Genomic DNA, 18597 nt, shown 5'->3' with positions numbered 1-18597 from the left:
CAGCTCAGCTGTCTCTTCAAAGAGACATTCTCTGGTCAGCCTATCAACATCTGTTCCAACACCTGGTTATTCCATTGATAGTATACATTATCTGTCTTTTTTTTTTTTTTTTGGTGCTGATATCTACTTCTTTTGTCTCCCCAGTAGATTGTGAACTCCACAAAGATAAAGACCATGTGTGTTGTATTCACCACTATATATGCAGTGCCTACTAGATGACCTGGCAAATATTTGTTGAATAAATTGATAAATGAATGGACAGGTTCTGTTTCTAGGTTCCATTTTCCTCCCTCCTTTTCTTCCCTCCCAAACAATTAAAGATGGCTTTTGCAAGGCTTGACATCCCAAAGACTACTCTTGATTAGGGGGTCACTCCTTTCCCCAGAAAGCAAAGAACAGATTTATTTTTGTTCATTCAACAAATATTTATAGAATTTCTATGGCTGGGCACTTGGTGAACTGAGATAAATAGGATACAGTTCCCTTGAGTAGCTCAAAATAAATGGAGAGAGGAAGAGAGAAAAATCTGTCTCTGTGTGGGTGTCTGTTTTTAAACACAAACCCACACTAGTTCATGTGTGAGAATGGGAGGCACACAAGTCGGGAACCACCTTCTTAAGAATCATTGCTCAAAAATAGCTTCTTACAGACTTATCCCCAGTGCCTAAAATTCCATCAGGAGAGTTTATGTAGGAGATGGAAGGTGGGTGATGTGATAGACAAATGATTTGTTAGCATGGTAACTCCTCAGTTCTGAGGCAGTGTTGATCACACAACAGAAATGAAAATCTTGCACAATCCTAAGTGGGTGCCCAGTACTGTACGTTATTTGTCAGTCCTGTGATCCTCTTGGCCTGTGTTCACATGGTCTTCATGTTACTAGGCTTTTAGCACTTGGAATTTGTAAACCAAATCCTAAACGAGGTTTTCCATTTATCAGTGAAAACATTCAACATTTTTCTTCCTTATTAAGAATGGTATTAAGAGAGTCTGTGAGAGAGAAAATAAAATCTGATTTTTAAGTTGTCAAAAAAAACATCATAATAAAATGCAATCGGTTTAGCCAGGAAACAAAATAGCCAACATAAACTGTTAACAGGAACTCCCACAGCTGTAACCAGCTGTGGTTCCTACAAGGCAACTCCTTTCTTTATCATTTCTTCCATCTGGTTTAATTTTTCCTTTTTTAAATTGTGTGTGCAAATGATCACTTTTTAGGGTTCATGGGAACAATTGTAGGCATGTACCCACAAGCTTTATTTTATTCTGTCTCCTTGGTAGAGAAAACAAGAATCTTATAATAAAATAAGGCCTTGCTACACTTAATTCTTTCTTTCTCTCCAATATATCTGCATCATGGGTTTTATTTGATTGTGCAGTCATGAACTCCACTCTTGTGACCTTCAACAGAAGGATTCTGAAGCAGTAGAGGCTGACTTCTCCTGGGGGTGCAATGAGGAGAAAACAAGCTATTCTGTTTCTCTTTCATCTGCTTTGAAAACTTTTTTTTTAAACATGAAAGGGATGACCAGTAACCATTTTTGCTTTAACTTGCAAAAAGCTAAGCTACGCCATTTGCATGGTGATCATTATTTATTTATATATTCATTAACAGGCAAGGAAGTAATGTTCTTCTAAAGACAAGTGGAACCACGTAGCCATGGTTTCCAACTGCACAAGCATCCCTCAGGTGAACGGCTCTTTTGAAGTGGTTTTGTTGGCAATTAAGTGCAGTTATAGCCCTGACACGAAACTAAGCATTTGTACACCTGCTCTGAATGCTTAAAATCTGTGCCAGTGAGAGGGATCTGGAAGTAAGGCATACTCTGCAGGGCTGGGCTACAGGATCCGTTAAAAAATAACAATAATAACTAAGAGCTGCTAGTATTGAGGACTTACTAGCAGCCAGCCACGTTCCTGGTGCCTTTAATACATTATCTCATTTAGTCCTCACAGCAGCCTTCCTGGGAGTCATTGCTGCTCCAATCCTCATTAGTATTCTGGGGCTGCAGTGCCCTACAGGAAAACCACAAGCACTGTGCAACCCTGACCTCTTCCCTGTGATTAGGTGCCCTTGGGAGCCAGGGCCACAGTACCTGCAGGATGAGCTAAGGCAAGCTCCTCTTTGTGCATTCTTAGTTCTGCTTACTTTTCCCTCCCTCCCTTCCTTCCTTCCTTTTTTTTTTTTCTTTTGTTGTTGTTGTTGTTTGTTTTGGTTTGGTTCTAGGGATTGAACCCAGGAGTGCTATGCCTCAGAGCTATATCCCCAGCCCTTTTTATTTTATTTTTGAGAGAGGATCTCTCTAAACTGCAGAGTTGACTTTGAATTTGTAATCCCCCTGCCTTAGCTTCCCAAATCACTGGAATTATGGGTGTGTGCTACTGTGTGCAGTTTATTCTCCAATTATAGAAGTAATGTTTGCTATAAAAAAAATTTAACAAAGCATAATAGAAGGAAAATATTCTTGTCTCATCTTAATTCTCTGCACCCGCTTCCCAACCCTTGTCACTTTTAACAGTTGGTACAATCCTTCTGGAGTTTTAAAATGTATGAATAAACACATATAACTTTAAAAAAAATGAACATATATGGGATCAGTATTGCATCTTGTTTTTCGACTTCATCTTTTTTATGTCAGAATGTGGACAGTATTTTATTCTATGCAACAGGGACCTATTAGACCATTGTATAAATAAACCATAATTGTAAATGTTCTTTGACTTATGATAGGGCTGTGCCCCAATAAACCCACAGTAAGATGGAAACAGCAAATCAAAAATGCATTTACTGCACCTAACCTATGGAATATCATACCTTAGCAACATGGTACACTGTATAACAGGGGTTGTTTACTTGTTGAGCATGTGATTGTCTGAGAGCTGTGCCTCACAAATGTCTATTAATTTCACACTGTCATAAAGTCAACAAATCTTAAGTCAGGGACCATCTGTACTCATCCAGCCCCTTGTTGATAGGCAGTATAGTACTCTAATGCAACACTGTTATGTAATAATCTTCCTTGTTCATATTCTTTTATATACTTGTTCAAAGTTTCTACAGCATAGAGTATGACAGATGAGACTTCTGGCCAAAGAAGCACATGCAAAATTCTGATACTAAAATTGCCCCCCATGAGATCGCATCAACTTACATGCCTATCAAAAGTGTATCAGAGTATTCAGAACCTCACTAAAACCAGGGTTTGTCTGAGGTTTTTATTTTTGCACCTCTAAACAAGGAAAATGTATCTTTTAATTTTTTTGCATTTCTTAAATGTTAAGCTTGGTTTCTTATGCGTATTGGCTGTTTATACCTCTTCTGTGAATTATTCCCATCTCCTGTCCAAGTTCTGTCCTGTCTGCCTTTCATCATCCCTCTGCACTCCCAGGATCCTAAACATCCCCCTTCCAAGTCAACAGAAGGAAATAAAACAGAAGGGAAGGTGAACTGATGAAAGAAAGCAGGTCTTGAGGTATAAGAGGTGAAGCATTCCCAGTTGGATGTATTTGTCTTTTAAAGGAGCCTGCCAGAGGGGACAATGTTTACTTCCAAAGACTGGATTGATAATGGCACCATTTCAGGCTTCAATGGGAAAAACACTTTCCAGTGCAAAGATCTTCTTGAGATCCTCATTATAACATTGAGTCAGATGCTTGCTTTGTCTGTGACACTGGGACTTTCTACTGTTAGTAGATAAAGCTCAGGCCTTAATATCACAAAGCCTTTGACTAAGCATTCATGCTTCTGCACATTTACCCAAGAAATTGATCAGACATGCAGATAAAATCTTGTGTGCATAATGTTTGCTGTAGCACCACTTGCTGAATCATAAAACTGGAAACTAGTTGAAATGTCCAAAAATAGAGAATGGGTTAATAACAATTTGGTAGATCTATCTGGTGACATACAGTGCAGCATTTTTAAATGATACTGGAAGAAGTACTACTCAATGTCATTTTATGCAAAGGGAAAAAAACACTAGAAGTAAATAATGTCAGAACCTTAACAAGGAATTATATTTGAGTAATGGAAATACAAGTCTTTTTTCTTTTTTGAGCTTTTGGACATATTTCAGTTGGGAGGAGGTGACCAAATATTATAGCTATGACTAGAAAAATTATCTTTAAGTGTAGATAGCAGAATGTTAAAAAGTACCTCATGGTATTATGCTCATAAAGTATTCCTTTTTTAACCTGGAAATCACTGGGAAATAAACATAGGCCTGGACTTGCCAAAGTTCAGTTCTCAGTGAGTCATACTTAAGGGAATCTACCACCACACCCATGCTGTGACTGGGCAATCAGAGCAGCCAGTGGCATCCATGCCCCTCCCACACCCTTTCTCTGCCACATCTAAGGGAAGAAGAATGAAGAGAAAGAAGAACCCAAAAGCCCAAGAATATGAACAACAGATAAGTTTTCTAGAAATCATTTGGGTCAGCTCTCTACCTTTAGGCAGGTTTCAGGTAAACTAACCCAGACAGAGGCAGCTACTTTGTCCTTAAAATTTCCTGAGAAGGTTCCATGTGAGATAGGTTTGGGCTAAGAAAAAGCATCCTCTCAAGGCCCTTGCAAATCTAACCACACATGGAAGGCCTCTCTACATTTGGACATGTCTGTGCTGGTCTAGTGACATGAGGTATTGATGTAGGACCTTGTTTCTTCTGTCACCCAGCCCAGAATGTCCACAGGCAGTGAGGATCACTTACATGGTACCCGGGGAAGACACGTTCCGGGACAATGGCAATAGTTCCATGGAGCATGTGGGGAGGGATTGGGAGGCAACATCTGGGCACACGCTGGATACCTCTGTTCAAACTGAGGGAACTCTCTAGACCTGAGAGGTCCAGGGAGGTCCTGAAAGCAACACACGGAGGTGAGGGGCAGAGGCCTTTCCAGCTGTCTGATGCCCAGGACATCCTGGGGTTGGGAATCGTACCCCGTGTCTATCGTCGGCACATCTGGGGCTGCTCGGTTCCTGTGGGGCTGTGGTGGAGGCATCGTGTCTTGGCTACTGCCCGAGGAGTCTGCTGAGGCATTGGATAAACTTTGGTCTGATTTGTCTGAGTCATGGCCAGTGTCAGGAGAAGCTGCTGAAAGCTGAGATTCCAGCCATCGATGACGTTTTTCCATAAATGAAAACTGATGCTGTAGTGGGAGGGCTCCGACCACAGACTCAGGCTCAGGCTCACTGGCTGCAGAGGAGCCTGAGGAAAAATCTTTGCCTGGGTCTGGATGCCTCCTGAAGAAACTGTCTTCGGTCTCCTCCAGGACTTTAGAGCGTAGGCAGCTGATCTGCTGGGACATAGGCTGATATTGATTTGCAAGTTTCAGGGGAGGGTGAACCTGAGGAATGTCTCCTGGGGAATGGAGAGGATCTTTAGGTGCAGACAAGCTGTTGGGCGCCATGTTTCCTATATTTGGAACAGGTGGTTCTGATTCCTCTTCCAGGGAATATTCTGGGATTGGTTTCAGCAACTGACTTGGGTATGGTTCTGATTCATCAACCTCCACAGGAATGCTTCGGTTCATTCTAGTTTCTGGAACAAGAGAAAACATGCCATAGCCTTAGCAGACAGTTCAATTCTTGGAGTCCCCACTTTATGACCTTAAGGGACCTCCTTCAGGATGTGGTTTAAATTAACAGTAGTGTGACACCACTGTGCTTGCAGGGCCCCGATCACATAATGTTGTTTACTTATCCTCCAGGCAAAGCCACTAATGCTTATGAAGATATTTTATCTGGAAGACAATTCAAAGAAAGTGACTAGAAGTCATCCTGTGGTAAAAGTCACTCACCAGCAAGGAGAAAACATGGATGAAAATCAACTGCCAGGTATTGAGAAAAGAAATTATCATAATGTGGGGCTGCTTCGTGTGTTTGGAATACACGATGAAATGCATTTCAGTAACTGATGTGGAATGATTTCCAAGATATAGTGTAAGATGTCCAAAAAAAGAAAGAAAATAAAAAGCAAGGTACAGAACAATGCTGCTACTTTGTGTAACAAAATTAGGAGAGGGGAATGTGTGTTTATCCTTGTGTGTGGGTATCTGCTTATACCTGCGTAAGAGGTGTGAAGGGTTTGGGGATATTAGTACATTGCCTTTGAAGATAGACTAGGCTGGGGAAGATGAGTGGGAGGGAGAACTTTTGAACTTTTACAATTTTGCTCTATTGCTTAATTAAAAAATAAATAATTTTTTTAAAATTAGAAAAACAAAGCACAAGTTTAAAACATACTGAAAAAAGGTCATAATGACATTTTCCACTTAACAATGTTAGGTCATTTGGAGAACTTAATTCCCTCTGGGCACTATGCTTGCAGTGAAGGTAGCCATGACCATATGGTTTATGTGTGTGGTTAAACTAGTCATTAAATTAGAGAATAGAGCCCACTGTCCAAGCAATATTATTTTAATCTCTAAAAAGAGAATTCTTAGCCAGGCATAGTGGTAGTATATGCCTATAATCCCAGTGACTCAGGAGGATAAGGCAGGAGGATTGGGAGTTTGAGGCTAGCCTCAGCAATTTAGTGAGACCTTCAGCAACTCAGCAAGACCCTGTCTCTAAACAAAACATAAACGAGGGCTGGGGATGTGGCTCAGTGGTTAAGCGCCCCCTGAGTTCAATCTCTCATACCAAAAAAAAAAAAAAAGGAACTCTTAATCAGCCATTTCCTTCCTCTTATCATCAATTGGTTGAAATGATGACTGGCTCAAGGGGAAGCAACAGGCAGGCCGGTGTGGAGTGGGGGCATGGGTGGTTTGTAGAAGGCTGAAGAGCAGAAGTGGTAAAGTAAGTGAGAAAGAAAAAAATCCCAGAGGTTTATTCTACGCAAGGCCTTTGTACATAGCACACTTCCAATACGAGAGAGAGAGAGAGAGAGAGAGAGAGAGAGAGAGAGAGAGAGAGAGAAAAGAGACTGTGTGGATTTCTAAATTCTTACTTTGGATCCATGCAGCATTTCAACCACAAACGTTTACTGAGGGCTTACTGTGCCTGAAGTCACTGAGTACAGAAATTATTGTTCTAAGACAGCTTTTGAAGAACATGAATTCACTTTCTCTTGTGCTCTGAACCCAATCCAATGGGAACAAGACTGCATTTTGAAATGCTCCCCCTTTGCAGAGGTGAAGCCAACAGTTTGCTACCAGATGTATCTTTTGCTTTTCTTTTTCTTCTTCTTTCTTTCTTCTTCTTCTTCTTCTTCTTTTTTATTTTTATTTTTTATTTTTCCTGTGCTGGGGACCAAACCCAGGCCCTCATGCATACTAGACAAATACTCTACCACCAAGTTACATCCACATCCTTTACCAGGCATGGTGGCCCATACCTGTAGTCCCAGCTATTTGAGAGTCTGAGGGGGGAGAATCACTTGAACCCACAAGTTGGAGATCAGCCTGGACAATATAAGAAGACCTTCACCTCAAAATAATAAAAACAAATAGCTGCCTATAGAAAAAGATCCCTGGCTGGCCCTCCCTCTTCCTTCAGTCTTTCCCTTCTGGTTTGTCTCCTCTCCAGGTTGTGTGTGTCCCTTGTCCCTTGACTCTACAGAAAAGAGACCTCACCATCTAAATTGATTAGATCTTGGAAAAATGAGTAAGAACCTACCCCAAACCACGAATAGTTCACCTTTCTACTCTCTAAAAAATGCTCACCATTGTTTTCCTTTCTTCCTTACAATTTGTCTGCAGCTATGAAATTGAATATGCCCTACAACATGCTCTTCAGCTGGACAGGAAACAAAAGTATTTTCTCCAGGACTGGCTGAGTGCTGGGTAATCTCCTGCTTGCATCTGTGAGCCCTCAGCCGAATGAGAGGGCAAAGAGATGCGGAAAGTGAGCCAGCTAAGGAGGACGCGACTCCAGCAGATCTTGCTTGTCAGGTGACTCCTTTCCATTGCCTCCACTTTAGGCAGCTCAGGGACAGCCGTTTACAATCTCCCTAGATTTCTAAGCATGAATGAGAAAATGCTTCTTTCCAGAAAACAAGTTGCACATTTGACTCTTCTAGTTGAGGGGCCTCCGGAGGCCTGGAGGAAGCTGATATAAAAGGTGACTAGAGTGGTGATTTCATGACTGCGAGTCTGAGGTCCATCAATGGTTCCTTATGGCTGATTTGGAAAGGAACACAGGGCCCCTCAGATGACAGTAAATAAACCTGCCATGACATAGCCAACCTATTAGTAAAACTATAGGATTAGTAATCACTACAAACACAAAATGGACCCTGATGTTTTAAATATGTTGCTACCTTACTTTGGATCCATGCAGCATTTCAACCACAAATGTTTACTGAGGGCTTATCAAATACTCAAATAGCAAATAATTATGGAAACCTTACTGTGTCCTATGTGGTTCATCCCCCTTCTAAGGCATATGCTCAATAAAACTCCTTCCTTCTAAAATATCTATAAGTGAACAAAATCCAAGAGCTACAGAAGGTTATACATTGAAAAAATAATCAAAATTCTTTAAAAACAAAATTTTTTTTATTGTGACAATAGAGATTGTACCCAGGCCTTGAACATGCGAAGCAAGCACTCTACCACTGAGCTAGACCTCCAGGCCTCAAAATTATTTCTAAAGACATGTAAAGCATTATCCCTACCTTTGGGTTTCTTTTGATTCAGAACAAGAAAAAACAAACAGAAAGGAAAGCAAAGGCTCTACCTCAGGGCCTTTGCACTTGTCATTCCCTTTTATATCTGCATGGCTCTCTTCCCTTCTCCTTCAGATCTTTCCTTAGCTGTCCCCCTGTTAGTGAGATATGCCTGGGCACAGTTTCTAAAATTTTTACACTCTCCTCCCACTCTGTTCTCCCTTGCCTGTTTTTCTCCTCTATAGCAATAATCACATCTTATATAGTATCTAAATGTATATTATAAATGCAAATATATAGTAGATTACTACTTTATTGCCTCTCCCTTCTTTCCAGAATAGAAACTTCACAAGGGCCTATTTATCAACTGTTCTAGTCACAGCTCTATTCTCAGCACTTAAAACTGTACCCAGCACTAGTAGGTGTATAGTCAAGATTTGCTGAATGAATAAATAATTGATGCCTATTTCAGACTGGACAGATCTGCGTAGCTAGAAGGGTCACTGACAGATGTTAGGATCCATGGGGGGCTAGCAGGGAGTATCTGGTGGGCCAAGTTCTCAGGGCTCTTATAATTATGCCACATGGGTGACCCTGACCACTGCTTCTCTTTCCTACTCTCACAAATATTCATGAAATGTTCACTGATTGTCAAGCTGTCAAGACAGGCCTGGGTCATGCCTGAGAGATCCTGCCTATGGGCAGGGTTGACCATAGCTGTCACCGACAAAATAAGAATATTCCACCAGCCAGTGAGATGGGCCATCTGTTTTTTGGCTCCACACAGGGAGTGCTGGTCTGTTTGTATGTCCACAGAGCTCTGCCCAGAACAGAGGAGGGCAAAGCCCACTTGCCACTACCACATGGGCCCCTTACGGCCCCAACCCTCTGCCAGAAGTGGCAGAATATGGCCAACTCTGCCAGCCCTCTCCAGGCAGTCACAGAGGACAGTTATATACAAACATACACCAGGGCCACACAGAGATATGTGGGTTTTGTTGGAGATGCAGTTTTATCTGTTTTGTCTTTAATATAAACATTGTAAAAAAATAATGGACCTTAAAAATATCACTGAGTGTCTCTTCACTGCTAACCATTTTCTCCTTTTTTCTTCCAGACCTTCTCCGTATACTGTGCCTGTGGTTATAACCCCAGTACGGTCTGTGCTGCAGTCCTTAACAGAAGGCCACCTGGATTGAAGTAGAAAATGCATGTTTTCTAGCCATGACCTAGAGAAAAAGCACTGACCCCCAAGAGGACAAAATATCTGCTCACCAGGACCCGGGACTCCAAACACCTGCATTGTCTAGACAGTCTGGACTCCTGTGGTGCTCAGAATGCCTGGGAGAAACTGAAGCCTGTCTGGCCTGGAGGACAGTGACCATGATTACTGCACTGGGACCCATCCCTGAGGGAAAAGGACTTGCTGGAGGATGAGGAGAGTTTCTGGCTCAGACTCCCCTTGTGAGGATCCTAATGCAGATGCCAGGCCCCACACATAGGGATTATGAGGTGGGGCCAGGGCCTCCCAGTGTCTTAAATCCCAGATGTAAACAGGTCCTCTCTTGCTTTGCCAAGAGGAATGAAATCTGTACAGTTTGGCAATAACTCTCAGAAGTTTTAAAAACTTCTGACCTTTGACCTAGTAATTTCACTTCTGAGAATTTCCTCTGCAGAGCATGTATGTGTATACTGTGTGAAATGAAGAGGCTATGAAGATGGGCAGTGCAGAGAGGTTTATGTAGCCAAGACTAGAAACAACCCACATGTCCAAAGAAGTGCTGAGTTTTAAAATTGTTCTGTATCTGGACAATGGATACTTGTATCTTTAAAAAAAAAAAAAAAGAGGAAGTGCTGTGTGATTGAAATGGAAGCAGCTACAAAACTTATTAAATTCAAAAAATTAGAGAACAGTGTGTAGGGTATGCCACCTTTGCATGATGTAGGAGCACAGCTGCACGTCTCCCCTTAGAAATTAGGAACAGTGTTTGCCTCCAAGAAGGGAACCGGATGACTGAGAAGAGGGCAGGAGAGAGATCTCCCTTTCAGAATGGTTTATACCTTTTAAGTTTTATACCAAGTGCCTATATATCTCTAATAAAAACGAAAAGCAGCCAGGTGGAGTGGCACATGCCTGTAATCTCAGAGACTTAGGAGGCTAAAGCAGGAGGATCGTGAGTTTAAAGCCAGCCTCAGCAACTTAGTGAGGCCCTGAGCAACTTAGCAAGACCCTGTCTCAAAATAAAAAAAGGCTGGGGATGTGGCTCAGTGGTGAAGAACCCCTGGGGTCAATCTCTGGAACCAAAAAAATTACATTGAATTAAAAAATAAAAAGGAAAAGGAAAAGTGGTGTTGATTCTGATGTTGACAAAGATTAAGAACCAATGTGAATGAGGAACACATAAGCCTCCCAGGAGAGAGTGAACATGTCCCTCAGAATAGAAAAACCATTTGTCAGAGGGTGAGGATGTTTCTGGGGTGGGCATGGAGGAGCAGGAGCTATGAAGAGCCAGGTCCCAGAAACACTGACCAAACTGCGACAGTTTACATGTGAGTCTAGTTCATACTCCTCATCCGACTCTAAAGAGAAAAAGTTTTCTTGTCTAAAATCTCTTTGCCCTTTGGGCCAAGAGCTGTGTCTCCAGTTCTTTGATTCTGACCACCTTTCTGATTTCATGATTCTGCCTTCAACTCTTTATCAATTTCTCTGTCTCAGGCCTCCTCGGACCCCAGACCTTTCTCCTGACTCCTCTATCCTGCTCCACTCCCGCCCCACCCCACCCCCAGCCTGGTTTTGCAGATAAAATCTTATCCAGATATCAGCAACCTTGACATCCTTGACAATGCTCCCTGGTTTCCCGTCCACAGAATTTCCCACACTTTCCCCCCACCACCATTTTTTCTGTATATAGCTCTGCCAACCTCCTCGAGCTGCCTCTAACCCTGCTCACCTCTATTCCCAGCATCCTTCACCTCCTGTAGCACATTTTGCATTAAATTACTAGTATTTCAAAACAGAGTCTTTTAGTCTTCACAATCGCACCTTTCTGATCTCCTAGTCCATTAGAAGCTTCTTTCCCCCCCATCAGGCCTGCCTTCCTTTCTGCAGGTCCATTAGACCCCAACCTGGCCTGTGTGGGAAGCAAGTCTCTTTCAGGGTACGCATTAGCAGAACTAAAGCCTACCTTCACAGTAACTGTGGCTTATGCCTTCCAGATGCTCTTTACTCAGAATCAACACTTATTTCTAAGATGTGGGAAAATACACAGTGATTGAACATATTGGCTCTGAACTTAGACTCCCCAGACTTGACTTCTTTCTCTGACAGCTGTGTAATTAGATTGACAAAATTACTTAACTTCTCTGGACCTTTTTTTTTCTCATCTGCAAAATGGAGAAATAGCAATACTTGCTCCAGAGGGATAAAAGAAGACACACAGTACTGAATGCAGAGCCTGGACCATATCAACCTCTTAAAAAAATTACCTTTGTTATTATTTTTCCTGCAGTGAGTGATTTGGCTTTGGAACTCTTTTTTCCTAGACTGTGTTGCCTGGTTTTATACCCAGGTGCTAAAAGTACCATATGAATCTAATGTATGGACACTGAATCTTTTTAACCAACATGTACATATGAGAGTCATTTCTAGCACATTTGATTAGCATCATCTCATTTGGTCCTTGAAGAAGCCTGGGCCACAGGAGGGGGAAAGGTACCATCCTGCCATTCCTGTTCCACAAAGGCTTAGATACCTTATGTCGCTTTTCCAAAGTCACACAACAAGTGACTGGTAAAAGCAAATCTTACCTGTAATCTGCTAGGTCTTTCCATTAAACCATACAGAACTTTTCTTCCAAAGGACTAAAAAGTAAATCATTTATGCTTTATGGGCTTCACACTGTCTCTGTCTCATATTCTGTTTCTTATTCTTATTTTAAACAACCCTTTAGAAATGTAATGATTCTTAGCAATAGGCTAGTATAAAGAGATCACAGTTACCTTTGGCCCAAGGGTTGTAGTTTATTGACCACTAACACAGATTATACTGATATACCAAAATACAAGCCTAACTAAGTGGATCTACCCAAGAAACTTTACCCTTTGTTAGCAATCACTTGTTAATATTTATTGAATGGTTACTATGTGTGAAATACTGTTCCAATTTTTTTATATGCATTAACTCATTTAGTCCCCATGGTAACCTTAGTTGATAGGTACCTCACTTTATAACATGAGGCATGGGGAAGGTAAGACACTTCCTCAAAGTCACATGGCCAATAAGCAGCAGAACTGGGGTTCAAATCTGAGCAGTTCAGCCCCAGATCCTGTGCACTGAACCATGTATATCTTGTGTGGGAGCATTGATGGATACTTGGGAAAGAGAGAGGGGATAAAGGAATCCATGGAGCCTCTCGATGCTTCTGGATTAAATATGTTTCAGACTGATTCACCTTGATGCTAAGGGATGTTAAAACATGCCACCTGAGTTCTGTAAAGCATCACCAGGCTGGAAACCTGCAGGAGCTTTCCTTCATGCCATTGTAATAGAGGGTACAGAGGCAACTGCACAGGCATCTTGATTTGAGAAAAGCACTTGATTGGATCTCATTAAATTTTAATCATAAACTGAATTCCAAATAAATTGAAAACTGGTTGACAGAGCACAAACAAAGGGTGATGATAAATGATGATGCATCTAGAGAGGGGATATCTTCCAGGGGACGCCTCTGAGCCAAGGACGGGAGGGATTTAATGAAGGTATTACATCCCTGCAAGAAGACAAATCACATAGCAAGGAAGAGAGGGAGGGCAGGAGTGAGCAGCCTGGGTAATTAATAAACCACATTAACAGCTCCTAAATAGTCAAGGCTGGGTGTTCACCAACCGCTTAGGTTTTTTTTTTTTTTTTTTTAAGTATTCTCTAGGTCAACCAGAGGGTTGAAGAGTTCTGTGAATGCAAAACATGCATATTTCAGATGGACATAATAAATAAATATATAAATTTATAATTGAGAGGATCCTCAGATTCAATTTGGATCAGATACTTTCCATTATAGATTCTCAAGGTCTTAGTTTTCATTCCCCAGAGAATAATTTTTAATGTGTCTTAAAGACATGAATTTTTTTTAAATCTATAAACTCATTAATGTTCTTTGTTTACTGTCCAAATGCATGCAAACTTACATAACATTGGTTTTGCTTAATGGCTCAGATTCAAACTCCAGCAAACATATGCTTCCAAGTTCACTTGCAGAACTTCCCTGTCAGAGAAATTCTTCCATTAAGTTTGCCAGAGAATTTGCAACAGTGTGAGGCCTGGATACAAGGCGGCGTTTACTGATCCCCGGATACAACCCTGCATAGGAAAACTCAGGTCAGGCAGAGCACAGCATGGTGTGAACTGACCTGATTTGAGGAAGTCTACTCTGGGGTTCCTGAGAGCAGGTGAGGGAGGAGCAGGTGGACTCCGGGGAGCAGATTCATTCTGCCACTTTGGAAGTCGGTTGTAAACATTTAGAGAACAACCTCAATCCAGCCCATGTTCTGGCTGTCGTTGTTTTTGTTTTCAGATAAGATGGGTTTTTATTAAGTACACATTTGTGATCCCTAATTCGGTCCAGGCCACAGAGCGCACGCAGGAGAGGAAGGGATGGAAAGCCAGGAAGGCGGATGGAAAGCCAGGAAGGCGTACGGAAGAGGAGAGAAGTAGGGCATGTGGGGAAGAAGTAGGGAGAGAGACTCATTTAATTGTAATTTGTTTGTGTCACGGGTCAGGTGGAAAGAGAGGAGAAGAATGAACAGAGGTCAAAGGCAAGAGAGCATTGCCTGGAAAGCCGGTAGCCACAAAAAGTCTGGACAGACAGCTCAGAGGAGGAAGCAGCTCAGGGATGTGAGGGAGACCTGTTGACCCTGAGAGGAAAAAGGGAAAACACAGAACTCCATCCGGCCAGGACAACAATGCAGCAGAGGAAAGCCAAGTTCCCTCATTGCTGAGGGAGCTGCCAAGGTCCCCTGCAGCCCAGGTCTGCAGGGGGTTGCACGGGTGGGGGCTCCCCAAGGTCCATCCCATCCCTCCCAAATAGCTTGACTTCAGCTGCCTCGGCAGGGAACCAAGCCAATCTGGCACAACTCCACAGGCCACCATGTGGAGGAAAGGCCGCCCCTCCTCAGCCAGTTTACAACTTCTGGTCTCCAGGAAGGTCTGAGTGCACACCAGAGAGCACACACACGCAGGCGCGGAATGAGCTGGGCGGTCAGGCTGCCAAGCACATGTGGGCTCCAGGAGGCCTGCTGGGCGCAAGACAGGGAATGTCGGAGGGAGAAAGGACAGCCTGGGTTTCAGGAACTAAAAATATCTTGGTGACAATGCATTGAGAAGAAATAGGAGAGGCCCAGGGGGACAGCTTCTTGATTCCAGTCCTCAGATGCTTTCTCACGAAAGGCCTGCTGGATTGTTTTGATAAGGAAATGTGATCAAACATTAGGGGTCATTTAGTTGGATCTGAAAGGAATTTAAAGTTTAATGTGCCTCATCTGTGTGCTTTTTTTTTTCCTGCAGCAGTTGCCTGCAATTCATATATGTACGTTTTTAAAGGCTAATCTAAAATTGCCTGCAGCAGAAAAATGATTTGAATTCAGGATATATCTGAGATTTTCATTCTTCGATGTGTAAAACATTGATTTAATTTAGACAAACTGCTCCACCATCTATCTTGCTGAATGCCTGTTAGAGTATGCCTGCAAATAGGACTTTCTCCTCTCCTTTTAATTTTCAGAGCATTTGAAAGTCACAAACTCCTTAATCCTGGGAGAAGCAGGCTTTAATGTTTTCTGTCTTTGCACCCTCCAAAAATGAGAATCCCTGAGTTAGAAAGTTTTCTTTCTAACACAATGACATATTATCTAGACCCCCACTCCTACTTAACCACCCCCACGCAATGAACTGGGCAGAGTGGCCGCATTAACCATCTCGACCCTCCTTGTAGAATGATTTGAAGTGGCAGTACCAGATAAGAATACGAGGCTGAGGCTGGGCCTTTAGAGATTGACACGAGATAGCAACTGAACAATAGTTTGCCTGATTTCAGATAATGGTGCATCGTTATTTGAAAGTAAAACTGGGAACTTGCTGCAGGTGAAATGTTGAAATTCCTGTACTGTCATCCCAAAGAGAGAAACATCCAAAACATGCCAAGGGCAATAACAAGGCCTCAATATCCCGCAGAAAGTTCAGCAATAACAAAAGCTCTGAATCAGTCTGTCCCAGTCAGCCAAAGCCTGTTGGAACTGTCCTGACAGAGACTAATTGCCCAAAAGAAACAATAACAATTTTTTTTTAAAGCAGTGGTTTGGAAAAGGTTAAGAATTCAGCATATCCGCCATCTAATAATGAGTCTAATCATAATCATCACCCTTCCATGGTGCTAGGATATGTTTCACTGTTTCCTTTCCCCTTCCATTAAAGGACCCCCACATCGGCAGCTCCAGCCAGGAGACGTTGCCAGCAAAGTCAGTTACTGGCTTCTGGAGCCAAGCTTGCTTGCCAGTTCTCTGCCTCTATGAGCACGGGGCGATGCTTCCTGGGTAACCCAAATGGGACATGAACTAATTCAAGAAATCCCCTGTTTTCTCCTATGTGTTTAGAGCCAATGATGACGCCTCAATTCTAGACAGCCCTCTTGCAGTGCCACTCGGCCACCCTGTCTCCTCCAGTCCCAAGGGCTGCTTTACCTGTGGCCTAGAGAACAGATGAGTGAAACAGAAATCAAAGACACTTACATGGAAGGAGCCTTGGCACCTCCAAGGCATTTGACAGTATGCTGGCTTCTGGGGGCTATAAAAGTATAAAGAAACAAAGCCCCTTTTCTTGGGCTAACCGACTAGTAGCAGGAGATAAGATTTATGTGCATAGTAATCATTATACAAAATATATCTTCTAAGACCACCCATTACGGCTACCCCTCTGGGACAACCCTAGCCTTGTTTTGTTAGACAGGAATGTAGACATCATCATATTAGTTCACACGCACTCACTTTACCGATGAAGAAATCCAGGCCTGGGGAGCCAAAGTGAATTGCCCAAGAGATGGAACCACACAAAGTGGTGAGAGCTTGGAGCCAAGTTTCCTGTCCTTTTAAAAATGTATTTACTTGAACTATTTTCTCCCATTCCTTTAAAAATCAACCCCCCTGTTCTAAGAGACCTCCTTAGCCAGGTGCGGTGGCATGTGCCTATAATCCCAGAGGCTCAGGAGGCTGAGGCAGGAGGATCGTGAGTTCAAAGCCAGTCTCAGCAAAAGTGAGGTGCTAAACAACTCAGTGAGCCCTGTCTCTAAATAAAATACAAAATAGGGCTGGGGATGTGGCTCAGTGGCCAAGTGCCCCTGGGTTGAATCCCTGGTACCCCTTCTCCCCAAAAAAGGGACCTCCTGGACCTGGAAGTCCCAAGAAGCTTGATGAGCTTCTAAAACCAAGTACTAGTTTCTTCTCTTACGCGCCCCCAAGGCTCCATCCAGTGCCAGCAAATGTCTAGCTGCTAGAGAGGAGTGGAAGGCCCGGAGAGGGGCTGGGGAGACTTACATCCAGCCCCCACAAGCTGAACCGGATTTCCTGGCCTAAGAATGCACTGTTGATTTTTTTCCCCTGCATAGAAATCAGGATAGAGAAAATTTGGGAATTTTCCTTCCCACTCTATTCCTGACGTTTTCTGGGGCTGGAAGCCAATTACTTAAGTTTTGCCATCACCAACTCCTTCTCTGGAAAAGTGGGGTTTGAATTCTTGATGGCAACTCTAGGGACACTGAGTACCTAACAAACTGTTCCCAGGCAGCTCAGTAGCCTGGGCCGCCCCTCCTCAAAGAGTTAATCTCGGCTCAGCCTGTTTGAAACACTAAACCAGCAACACATTTTGGCTGCAGACACTCACTATCATCTTCTCAGTCCAAGCTGGTCTCCCTACCAGCAAGTTAAAGGTGGAGAGAGGAGGGCAGAGGAAATGTAGGGGCAGCACATTTCAGCAAAGGAGAAAACAGTGTTTTGGAAAATGGGTCAGTGGTTAAGAAATCAGAGGAGGCAAAACAGCACTTACCTTAGATCCACTACGGACAGACAAACGGGGCCCAAGGAGTGGTCACGCTCTCTGTTTCTCTGTCTTGGGTCTCTCTCCACCGACCTTCCTCGCCTCCTCCAAGCCCAGGTAAGTTGTAGAACAGGCTCTGAAGCAGGAAGTGGAAGTTGTATGCAAATCTCTACGGAGGCTAGGAAGCCTCTGCTCAGAATCTCCCTGTGGGCAGTGAATCAACGGCTAAGTCACTTTATTTTTTTAAAACAGAAACCTCCTTCATTCACTAGAAAAAGGCAGTGACCAATTAGGCTGTATTTCTGTTTTCACCACCCGGCTAAGAAACTTCGGAGGAATGCCCTGGGCCTGGGGGTTAGAACAGGGCCCTCCCCAGGAGGTGTCTGGGAGGAGACAACTTGGGTGTTAAAGTTGCTAATGCGTTAGCAGCTTCAAAGGAAGAGGAGGATGGGGACAGATGATGGGGAGGAATAGCAAACAAGAGCTTCTGACTGTCTCCCTTAACTGCTTAAAACATTTGCTGCCCATGACCATGGAGGGGGCAGGCCCTGCCCATGCCCCCTTTCCCCCATCTCTCTCTCTCTCTCTCTCTCTCTCTCTCTCTCTCTCTCTCTCACACACACACACACACACACACATACACACACACACACACACACACACACACACTCAGTCCTCCTCTGGCTTCCCATTTCTTGACCTGTGGTTAACTTCATCCCCTTTCCATTGTTTGATCAGTAGCCAACATAATTACTGTTGAAGGAGATGCTTGAAAAACAGGATAGCAAATATAATACACGTTTTGGTGTATCTTTTTACAGCAAAACACTTTTGTTGTCAAAAATCAAATATTGCTGGGTGCAGTGGCACACACCTGTAATCCTAGTGGCTTGGGAGGCTGAGGCAGGA

At 43.0% G+C, this 18597-nt stretch overlaps 2 protein-coding genes across 2 annotated transcripts in view; one reads left to right on the top strand and one right to left on the bottom strand.

Annotated features, from left to right (window-relative positions):
- Positions 1 to 10955, top strand: part of LOC144366091 (uncharacterized) — a 108341-nt gene extending 97386 nt beyond the window's left edge. The window contains exons 2-5 of the mRNA XM_078019453.1: positions 5710 to 5836; positions 7529 to 7606; positions 7702 to 7893; positions 9727 to 10955. Of these exons, the coding sequence (XP_077875579.1) occupies positions 5710 to 5836; positions 7529 to 7587 (186 nt within the window). The 3' untranslated portion in view covers positions 7588 to 7606; positions 7702 to 7893; positions 9727 to 10955. The remainder of the gene's footprint in view (positions 1 to 5709; positions 5837 to 7528; positions 7607 to 7701; positions 7894 to 9726) is intronic.
- The window catches only part of Traf3ip2 (TRAF3 interacting protein 2), a 40136-nt gene extending 21986 nt beyond the window's left edge, over positions 1 to 18150 (bottom strand). The window contains exons 1-2 of the mRNA XM_005337418.5: positions 17698 to 18150; positions 4710 to 5540 (exon numbers count right to left, since the gene is read on the bottom strand). Coding sequence (XP_005337475.1) covers positions 4710 to 5532 — 823 coding nt within the window. The 5' untranslated portion in view covers positions 5533 to 5540; positions 17698 to 18150. The remainder of the gene's footprint in view (positions 1 to 4709; positions 5541 to 17697) is intronic.
- Positions 18151 to 18597: the final 447 nt, after the last annotated feature.

The sequence above is a fragment of the Ictidomys tridecemlineatus genome, chromosome 8 (genome assembly GCF_052094955.1).
Source record: "Ictidomys tridecemlineatus isolate mIctTri1 chromosome 8, mIctTri1.hap1, whole genome shotgun sequence".
In the NCBI taxonomy this organism is placed as follows: domain Eukaryota; kingdom Metazoa; phylum Chordata; class Mammalia; order Rodentia; family Sciuridae; genus Ictidomys; species Ictidomys tridecemlineatus.
The sequence above is the reverse complement of the archived record's forward strand: the minus strand, read 5'-3'. Positions and strand labels throughout refer to the sequence as shown.